Source organism: Panthera tigris, chromosome E1 (assembly GCF_018350195.1).
Source record: "Panthera tigris isolate Pti1 chromosome E1, P.tigris_Pti1_mat1.1, whole genome shotgun sequence".
Lineage (NCBI taxonomy): Eukaryota > Metazoa > Chordata > Mammalia > Carnivora > Felidae > Panthera > Panthera tigris.
Window position 1 is genome coordinate 34,619,425 of NC_056673.1, and position 10,494 is coordinate 34,629,918.

The following is a 10,494-nucleotide window of genomic DNA, read 5'->3' on the forward strand; positions in this document are numbered from 1 at the left end:
TAGCCACAGGTGCCCGACACCAAAGGTGCTGCTGTCCCCATTTTGGGAACAGAGCGTTGTGCTCTGAGCACACGTAGGGCTTCGGGACCCGGACTCACCCAGAGGCCCCCTAAGGAGCCACAGCTGGGCAGCCTGCCTCTTCCTGCCCCACTCACATCTCCTCCAACATCGTGCTTCCAAACACGACACCATCAGTGGAGTCTGCCCCTGGCCCGCCATGCTGTCGTGACGGGCAGGGAGCCTGGGACCTAAGTCCGAACATCCGGGCCTAAGCCCCCTATCTTCCTGGGTAAGTCACCTGGCCTCTCTGGCCTCAGCTTTCCTGAGCTGCGGTGAGCACCACATTTAAGGAGCCTCAGAGCTCCAAAGTGGGGCGAATGTTAGTGTCCCTCTGTCACCCATATATGGTCCCATTGGCCAGACTTCCCTCCTGCAAGGTCACCGGAGCAAATGACACTACCCCCCCACCCACCCACACACATTAAGCCAAACAAATCACACAAGAAGGGCTTTTGATACTATGAGCTTTTAATTGGAATCTTCCTCCCTACATTTGAGGAAGGCTCCACAATGACCTTCTTTAGCTTTGGAGGGGCCAGGACAGAATGAAGGGCTGAGGAGGGATGGGGGGCAGATGTAGAGCTGACGGTGGCTTTCTCAAGTCCTTTAGTGTGTGTGTGGTGGTGGGGGGGGAGGGGGTGGCTGGTCCTGTTCAGGAAGTCCAGAAACAAGAAGTCACCAACAAGCTGTCCCATCCCCAAACCTGCCCTGCCGGGCTGCACCTAGAGCTTTCCTCAGGTCCCTGCAGCTCCCAAGGCCACCACCAGATGGAAGCATCGAGCAACATTCCTTTTCTTTCCCAGGCCGGTCTCCCCTCCTCCTTCCCTTCTTCGTCTTTCACTTACCCACTCCCCCCAACCCCGACTTTTCCTCTTCCTATATTTCCCTTCCCACCAGGACAGATCCTGGGGCTTCTATCTGCTTTCTGTCCGAGGGAGCCAGTGGCAGATGCAAATGGGGAGGGCCAGCCATGGGTCTGCTTCGGGCCGGGTGGGGGTGGGAGCCCTGGGATCTGGACATTCACGTTCAGCCAACTAGGAGCTGGGCGGTGACTAATACCTCTCTGTGCCCTAGCACCTGGCACCCAGCAAGTGTTCACAAAGCGCCCACTGAGTTGGACTGAACAGAGCTGAATTCATAAATCGACCGTCAATAAACCAATCAATAAAGCCAAGGAGAAACACAGAACACGTGTATTCTGCTGGTGCCATGGTGGCCTCAGGGACCACAGAGCCAATTTGGCCGAGGCACGGGCTGACCGCCACCTCAGGGCCAGCTGTGTGCTGGGTCAGACCATGCCTTGCCCTTCCCACTTCCCACAAGCCCTCATGTGAAGCAGTCTCTGCCCATAGCGGCTGTGGGGAATCTGTCCAACGAGTCCCTGGGCCCTCCTTTTCTCCCCACCTACCCCTTTTGCAGACCAATCCATTCCGTGATTCCGGTGACCACCGTGCAGATGCCCTCTCTGGACCCCTGGCTGGGAGCCAGCTGGGGACGGGGAGCCAGCGGAGGGGGCTGGCCAGCAGAGAGAGGGTCATCCACACAAGCAGACTGGTCACCAGGAATAATGTGCATCTACAGGCTTCTCCTTTTGTCCCCCTCAGCTAAAGAAAATACGGGCCCCTTACTGAACCCAAAGACTAGTTGATCTAAGAACCTCTGGTGCCATTTTTTCCACCATTTTTCACCGATTGCTGTTTCCCTGCTGGCCTAAGACCGTCTAACCTGACCTTGCCCAGCTTTTGGACCAAGGGGTGTCGGGGGCGGGTGGGTGGACGAGGGCCAGGGAGGGGGCCGGGGAGGGGCCGGGGCTTCAGTGCAAGCCCAGAAGCTCCTTGAGGACGTCGCAGGTCTTCTTGTGCATGACCTCGCGAAGCTTCCTGACCCGCCGGCTGCTGGACGCTCCCACGAAACTGTCAGGCCGCAGCATGGCCATGCCGCCGTCCACCTCGCCCATGATGATGAGCGGCGTCTCGCCCACCGTCACGTTGGGGCAGGGGCAGGTCCAGTCCACATGGAGCAGGGTGACTTCCAGCGGCTCCCGGCCCAGAAACTTGAGGCCCATCTTCTCATCCTTTAGAACCTCGTCCACGGTCACCAGGGCGCGACCCGAGTCGGGCTCCTCGGTCAGCTCGGACACCCGGCCCAAGATGACGAAGTCGCTCCGACAGAAGCTGGTAACGAGCTTCTGCCTGGGCTTGCAGGCCCGGCAGCGCTGGTCCCCCCGCGGGAAGGGGCAGGACTCCTCGCAGGCCTCGCGGCTCTCAAAGTTGTTGCTGTTGCCCTCGCAGCCGCCGTACACGAAGGACTGGCACTGGCCCGTCTGGCTGTTGTAGGCCCAGCGAGGCGCGTAGGCCTTGCAGGGCCCCTGCAGGGCGGGCAGGCTGCACGCGGCCAGCGGCCCGCTCATGCAGGCCAGCATGCAGGCCTCGTAGGTCTCAAAGTGGTTGCGGTTGCGGTGGCAGTGGCCAAAGGTGAAGGTGACGCAGTTGTTGGCCTGCGCGTCGAAGTGCCAGCGGGTCTGCTCCTCGCCACAGTCCTCGCTGTCGGGGGGCTTCAGGCACTCGGCCGTGGGGAAGGCCGTGCCATTGGGGCTGCTCTCCGAGGTGGCCGCGGCCTGACCCCCCCTGACCACTGACAGTGGGAAGTCGGCCCGCAGGACCCCGGCGGCATTCCGGGCCGTGCAGGTGTAGATGCCAGCGTCCTGGGGCTGGGCGTTATAGATGACCAGCTGGGCGATGTTGGTGACCACCACGTTGCCGCGCACGTGGTTAGGCCGCATGACCACGTTCTCCCGGTCCTCCAGCTGCTTCTCCCAGGTGATCTCGGGCCGGGGCCGGCCCACCACATCGCAGAGGAAGCTCACCGTCTCGCCCACGGTGACCGACTGGTGCACGGGGTGGTTGAGCAGAGCGGGGGCCACCATATCCGGCCCGGGGGTCTCCGGGGAGGCCGTGGTGGGGCGCACAGTGGTCTCGGGCGGCAGGGGACTGGTGTTGGGCCAGGTGAAGTGGTGGCGGCAGGTGACGACGGCCAGCGTGATGCCCTTAGAACAGGCCTCAGCATCCATGTAGCAGCGGTTATAGTAGGTGAGGCCGTCGGAGGCACACGTGAAACTGGGCTCCTTCTCACAACGATCTTTGCACTTGCACACGGGCTGGCCGTCCCAGATGTCACACTCGGAGCCCTGCTGCAGACACATGAAGTGGTCGCATGTGGCCTCCTTGGGCATGCCCACCGGGCCCTTCTTGCCTCTCACGTCCATGTACCGGGCGGCCACGCAGCTCTTGGTCCCGCACACGTTCGGGCAGCATTTCTCGGGGGTCTCACACTCCTGCAGAGGGAGCCAGATCGAGAGGCCCAAGTGAGGACCAGCCGAAAGAACGGACAGGCTTCCCCCACCCCTATCCCACGGTTCCCGTGGAAGGGAGCCGGTATCTGTTCACTGCCTACCGTGAGCCAAACGTGCTGACAGTAAGAGTGGCTGGCGTATCCATAGCTCCTGCTATCTGCCAGGGCGGCACGAAGAACGTTTCTGCCTGCCGACTTAGGCTCATCACGAGCCCGGGAGGTGGGCCCAATCATTATCCTCCCCTGACAGGTAGTGATAGCTGAGGCACAGAGAGATTAGGTAACTTGCCCAAGGTCACACAGCCAGTAGTGTGAGAAGAGGCGGGCCACGTACCTCTGGGAGGGGAAGTTTTCTTACTACCATTTCACAGATGAAAAGGCAGAGATTCAGAGAAGTGACGCCCGAGTCCATAGAGCCGGCAAGTGGCAGAAAAGGGCTTCAAGCTCCAGGTGGATGGGGTTCTGAGGTCTAGTTTGGAACAAATGAGCCTGCCTTTCTGTCTTTTTTCCACTGGGGTGAGGACGCCCTGGCCGAATTGAAGAGGTCACACCAAACCCTAAGAAGGAAAAATCGGACACCTCCGGGGCAGAAGTTCGAGGCCGGCCACACACACACACACACACACACACACACACATACACGTCAGGAACGACAGCTCTGTGAAGGGACCGCATTCGCTCAAAGCCAAGGGGAGGGACAGGCCGGACAGGCCCAGGATGCCAGGTCTCACCACCGAGGGCTGTGCCAGACCCAGGTGCTCAGTTCCGACGTGTGGGACGTTTCATGGGGAAATCAACAAGGAAAACAGTCCCCTTGGGTGGCAAAGGTCAGCAAAGCCGTCAGCGAGGACTTACTAGGCTGTAATCCCCCCTGATTCTCTGTGGAGCCACATAAGGCATTAGTTTAATTCCTCGAAATTAGCAACATGCTCTGGGGCCGACACAAACAAGGACTTCACGTGGTGTTTTCGACAATAACACATCGTACTCGCTGGGCAGGCGGGCAACGGTCCTAATCCTTCGCCCTGGTAGTGGCTCTGTGAATTACTCCCCACTAGGGCTGGCCTCTTGTGGTTCTGACTTTTATTTCAGCTTCTTTGACATTCCACATCAGCTAAGAGGGGGGAAAAAAATCCCCCACCGGAGCTGTGTGGAGCCTGCCCGCTTGACCTGTTTACTGTTTTCCCCTCTCGGCTCAGAATGGGGACTTTGTTTTGCAGCCCTTGCTTGGCATAGACTTCTGGGCCACACCAGGCGAGGCTTTGGTCCGGGGATGGGCGAATCTCGGAGCTGGGGTCTGAGGGCGAGAGACCCAGTGGGGGCTGGAGGGCAGGAGGGACTGGGAACAGACAGGAGACCTGGCTCCTTGGCCCGAGGGTCATAAAATTCCTTAAGAACTGGCCCAGGAAGCTCCTTTAGGACCCCGATGGTTCTGAAAGGTTGGGTCCTCAGAGACCAGGGGCAGGTGTCTCTGGGCACAGGGAACCTAGGAGGAATTCTTAGAACAGTTTTTGCTTAAGGGCCCAGAGGCTCATGAATCCCGAGCCCCACACAGGTGCCTTTCCCCCAAGACACGCCAAATCAGCCAGAGTCTCCCTGTCCCACGCGCCACCTGATTTATCAGGCCAGCCTGAGCCACTGAAACAGACTTCCCTGCAAATGTAGCCAGTGAACCGCGTGACCTCAGCTGAATGGGAGTGCTCTGCCTCCACACTCCTTATCTCCCCTTCCTCCGTCACCACCATCGCTCACTGCCAGCGTCTGGCCCGAGTGGTCTGACAATTGTCCCCTGGACACCATGGGGCAGAGGCCACTCTCTGCAGGGCTATCTTGGGCTTTTCTGGAGATTCCATGCATTTGGAAAAGGCCACATCAGGGTCTCTCCCGTGCCCCGGTGATGCCCAGCCCAGCCCAGCCCAGCCCCGAGCCCTAGGAACTGGCCAGGCCGGCAGGAAGCGCCTCTGTCCAGGCAGCTGCTAGGTACCAGCACGCTCTCCATCCCCTGTGGGGAGTGGCAGGAAGGGCCCTTGGACTCGGGAGCCGGGAGAGAATTGCTCTAACCCCAGCCTTGCCCTGCTTGGCCCAGGCTGCTCTGATGAGAGCAGAAGGGAGGACCGAGGAAGCTGGCAGGTTGGAGCTCACTCCACTTCCCTCCCAGGGCCAACCAGAGAGTCTATTCAGAGCTGTTCCTGCCTACTCTCCCCATCAGCCTGGTCTGATCTCCGGGTCAGGGTGCAAACCCCTGGGCAGGTGGCCTGGAGGCCTCATTCTGTTGTCAGAGACACGCAGCTTCTACGCCCACCCTCCCATCCCTGGCTACGGGACCTTGTGCCGCTCGCTGCACTGCCCTGAGTGTCTGCTCTCACCTGCTGATGGGGGGCTGAAGGGCTGGACCAGACCACACGACACGCCTGGCCTAGTTCTGGCTCCGAGCAGCCTTCGGCAAACACGAGACTGGGAATCCCAGGATTCCCCATCCCTGATGGGCTTGGACATCACACCCACCTCTTCATCGGGGCCTCGGACCCGGACAGACATCACGCCCTACGTATCTCCATGCGGCCTGGGGCCCAACTTCCTTTGTGTTCCTGGGCCCTGCCAGGTGCTCCTGAGCCTCCCCAGCCCACGGCCCCCACTAACACACTCACGTGGTCCGCGTCCGGCGTCTGGATTCCCACTCACCTGGTCCGTCTCACACTCCCGCTTACAGGTGCTCTGGGCGTCCACCCAGAGGTTGGGGTTCATGTCGTTGGGGCAGATGCCAGCGTGAGAGTAGCGGATGGGTGGCACTGCCAGGCCTCTCAGGGGCACCCCCAGCAGCAGAAGCAACACTGTCACCTGCGCCCAGCGGGACCAGAGCCGGCAGCACCCCGGGGCCCACATGATGCGGTCTATGGTGGCTAGAGACCTCCCCTGGGACGAGACCAGGGGCTGGAGCCCCTCAGGGCCTTGTCCTTCTCTGGGCTACAGACACCTGCCCTCCCCGCCACCCCAGCAGGCTTCCTCGGTGGGGCTGCCTCCGGCTGCCTCCAACAAGTCAGTGCAGCCCGCTGGGCCGTGCGGCTTCAGATAAAGGAAAGGTCTTCGCAAGGAAACTCCCTCTCCTGAGCGTGCAGGGAGAGGAGCCGCGGCGGGGGCCGGAGCCTGGATTTATATCCTGGGCGCGCCACCCAAGTGGGAGCGAGCTAACCTGATGCCTGTCACAGGCGGGCTGCTGGCTCCTCTGTCCCGTGGCTGATCACAGACTTGTTGCAGAAGGGGAAAAAAAAAGCTGGAAGCAGTTTAGGCGGCGTATCTGGCACGGTGGGACACCTGCTTGTTTTTGACTCCAGGAGGCCTTTTAACCCCTTCAAGGGCCAGAAATGGCATGTGCTTTGGGGGGGAGCTGGCTCCGGGACACGCAAGCTCACTGTAAAGGAGCGGTTTGTTTCCCTTTCCCCCACCTCCGCGGGCCGGGCCCCCTCCTCCCCGTGGCCACCTCTGAAGAACACACAATCGCTTGTTACGAGGAGGGACCTGCAGCCACAGGGTTAGCATCGCCTGGCCCGATAGCACATTTGAGAGCAAATGACGTGGAAAAACAACAAGTTCACGGCCATTCCAGGGCGGGCCTGAGCAGCAGCGCTGTGCCGTGTAAGCCGCCTCCCGCCCCCGCACCAGGTCCCCCTGCGGGGGGTGTGCGCTCGGACAGCTCCCTATCTCTCTGTCCCGGGCAGTTCAGGGCTCAAGTTCCAACTTCAGTGAATTGCCCCCAAATCATTCCAGAGACACATACCAGATATGCTCCGGCTCCCCCAGCTGCCGGGACCTATCACATTCCTCGCTCCTCGATTGACACACTCGTCCGCTCCGAGAAAACCTCCGCGGTGAGTGTCTCAGGACAGCGCTGGGCGGCGGGGCCGCCCTCGCGAACCACCACACAGGTTCCCTGAGCCCTCCAGCGGTGCAGGGTACTTCGGCCGTCCTGTCACTTCCCCCCACTTTACAAAGGAGAAGGTTCCGGGCTGGAGAACCTCGCCCAAGGTCAGCCACCGTGGGCAGTGAGAGTGATACTCATTGCTAGTGTTTACGGGGCTCTCAGGATGTGCCAGGCTCTCCGCACACATCACGTCCCTTCATCTTCACAACCAACTACCCTCGTGGCAGATTTGAGGAAGAGACACCCAGAGAGGCTAAGCAACTCACCCCCCGTCGCACAGCGCTATGGGATGCCACCGTCGACCGGGAAGACGGGGCGGCCAGTTTGCGGGGTGCGGGCAGCGGCCTTTGGGAACCTCCCTTCCCCCACCTGGCTGTCAGGACTGCTGTTAAGGTGCAGCTTCAGCTCTGGTTTTTACAGGCCGGAGGGGCAGTTGGTGAAACATCAGACGCTGTCTTGGTGGAGGGGGGCAGGGAGAGAGTCAGAAGCTGCCGGGAGGTTAGGGACCATGTCTCTCCCGTTTGACAGGAAAGGGCAGGTACGTCAAACGCCCCCGAAAAGTGAGCTGGCCAAAATGTTTTTGCGTTGGTCACTTGACCCCCAGAGGGCGAGAGGTGGCGGGGAGACGGATCCCCAGAAAAGAGAGGTACCTTTTAAAGACCAAACCACACAGGAGTTGAGGAGCGGCGACCGAGATGCTGTGTCCCAGGGAGACTAGATGGCGTGGTCCCAGCACTAGTCGGAGCCAGAAGGGACCTGGAAGGCCCCCAGCAGTGCTCTCATTTCACAGACGGAGAAACTGAGTCCGGAGCCCAGGCCCCTCCTTTCCCAGGTCCACTCTCCCCTTCAGGGCTAGCGTTGGCCATCTAATTTGACTGTAGAAAAAGCACAACCCTTTTCTCCACCCTGCAGACTTTTCTTCTTCCTCCAGGCGTGGTGTATGGCCTTTTCCCTGCCTGTACCCATCCTTCCCCACAGTGCGGGTCGTTCCGCAAGATCTGTCTTTTCTGCTTATGTCAAAGAGCTAATACAGGGTGTCAGGTCCTAATTCCCTAAATCATTGGAATAAACTTCCCCCTCCAAGGCCGGTCCCCGTAATGAAGCCAGACAGTGGCGACGCCGGCTGCTCTGAATTGCCTGTAATTTCATAAACCCGTGTTCCAGCTGCTCGGAGCGGGGCCTCAGCCCCGCACTTGACAAATGCAGTTTGTGCAGCCTCCTTTGAAATCACAGAGGGAAATGGACGGTGACACATTTCTAAGCAGGGCTTAGAGGAATTGTCACGGCCCTGTTACTTGGGGACAAGTATCCAGGGAGAAGAGACTGGTTTCTGGGGAGTCACCTGAGACCACTAGAGGTAATGGGGGGGACAGGGGAGTGGGGACAGAGCAGAGGTGGCAGAGACGGGGAGGCTCCCCCCCACCCCCCCACTCCTTGGGGTTGACTGAGAAAGGCCTGTGTCCTCCCAGCTCAACCCTGTCAAGGGCCACGGGCCTCTCTCCCTCCCAGGGCCCCATTTCTGGCCATTCCACTCTGAGAACTTTCAAAACAGCATCGGGGAAGAAGGGGCCTACAACGCCCCAGCTCTCCCTCTCAGCCCTTCCAAGTCTCCCACCAAAACACAGCTCAGAATAATAAATAACATCTGATCAGGGCTCGGAGCCCACACGGTGTCTTCACCTACATCATCCCGCCGACCCTCACGCCAGCCCTAGGAGGGAGCCCGGGAGATGTCGCTGTGAGCTCCTCCATTGTACAAGAGAGGAAACCGAGTCACCGAGCGGCTAGCTGGGCCTGCCCAGGGTCCCGAGGCTCCCGCCCTCCCTGCTGCACCCCTGTCCTATGCTTTTCACACAAGCCATGCTTGCTTCCAGCCCCTCCAGAAAGGTCCCCCGCTGGCCACCCCGCCAGCCCAGCTTGTTTATAAGCTGTTCTGGGAGCACTTTGAAGTGTCCTCCTGGGCCCCTCCCACACTTCCTCAGATCTGACTGCTTCGTGTCTGTCTTCTCTGGAGGGCGGCAGGGACCCCACCCTCACCACACCCCTGGTACCATCCCCCAGGCCTCCTTCCCACCAGCCAGTGTGAGCCTCCCTGGAGCGGAGCCTGGGCTGAGTCACCTGAGCAGGGCCCTGACCTCCGGAGTGTCACCTGCCTTCCCCCTCTCCCCGGGGGGACGGCGGGCACGCTTGGACTTGAACTCAGGAAGAGCTCTCTCCTGCTCCCACCGCTGCGGAGGTGGGGGGCGGGGTGGCCACAGCCCCTTCACCCTCTCCAGGGTGGGTTCAAGGCCAACTCTAGGTGTAGCTGCAGGAAGCCACCCCGGACAGTGGGCTCTGGGTGACCCTTGACCTCAGGCTCACTCTTCACATAACAACTCCCAAGCCGCGGGGGCCTTGACGGGACAACACAGGAACACCACTTCCCAGATCGCCCAGGCCTCTCCCCTCTGGGGACCGGCCACACATGTGGGGACGCCCAGATCAAACCTCTTACCTCTCGAAGCATCTCCTCCCCCTTTCCTTCCTTGATGGTTTTTAAAGCACCTACTATGTGCTTACTCCTAGGTACACAGAGATGACCGTCCTTGTCCACAGAGAGAGCACAGCATGCAAACGCATGATGAGGATAGTGAGGGCCATCTTGGTGGGGGGGGGGGTCCCTACAAGTGCTGGGGGGCCAGGGAAGGGGAGAGAGGCCCAGGGCTGCTGTTGTGCAGATGTGAGGCACGGTGGGTCCCAGAGCCTGAGCAGCAGGCAAGACGGAGCACAGAAGGTGCTTTCCGGCACTCACTCCCCCTCGGAAAGGCCTGGCCCGTAGCACCGACTCCTCGGCCAAGGCCCTCCCTCTGCAGGGCCCAGGCCTCCAGAAAGGGGAGGTGAGGGGAAAGTCAGTAGGTTTGGGAGACGGGGTGGGGGTGGGAGCGGCAGGTCCTGCTTCTGCGTGGGGCGGCCCCAGGAAAGGCAAAGCAGCAGCCCGCGCTGATCCACCCTGCTTGGGCCCCTGGACCCGAGGCAGCCACGCTCTCTCCCCAATGGCTGGGGGAGGCCAACCCCCTGGGAGCCTCCCTGCCCTGATCCTTGCTTTAAACCTCTGTGGGAGGAGGAAGAATGTAAGAAGCCAGGAAGCAGGGTGCTGGGGAGAAAGCAGTCCCCAGCAAGGGTGC

General features: G+C 60.6%; 1 protein-coding gene across 1 annotated transcript; it reads right to left on the reverse strand.

Annotated features, from left to right (window-relative positions):
* Nucleotides 1–507: 507 nt before the first annotated feature.
* On the reverse strand, nt 508–6,957 carry WFIKKN2 (WAP, follistatin/kazal, immunoglobulin, kunitz and netrin domain containing 2). Its single transcript, XM_042967411.1, has 2 exons — nt 6,094–6,957; nt 508–3,394 (listed from the first exon to the last, which is right to left on the reverse strand). Exons 1-2 carry the CDS (start codon nt 6,292–6,294, stop codon nt 1,874–1,876), a joined length of 1,722 nt encoding a protein of 573 aa, XP_042823345.1. The 5' UTR covers nt 6,295–6,957; the 3' UTR covers nt 508–1,873.
* Nucleotides 6,958–10,494: the final 3,537 nt, after the last annotated feature.

Coding starts and splice junctions, on each gene's coding strand:
- WFIKKN2 (XM_042967411.1), bottom strand. CDS start 6,294: ATGTGGGCCCCGGGGTGCTGCCGGCTCTGGTCCCGCTGGGCGCAGGTG. Junction 3,395..6,093: donor GGGAGTGTGAGACGGACCAG/GTGAGTGGGAAT, acceptor CTCCCTCTGCAG/GAGTGTGAGACCCCCGAGAA.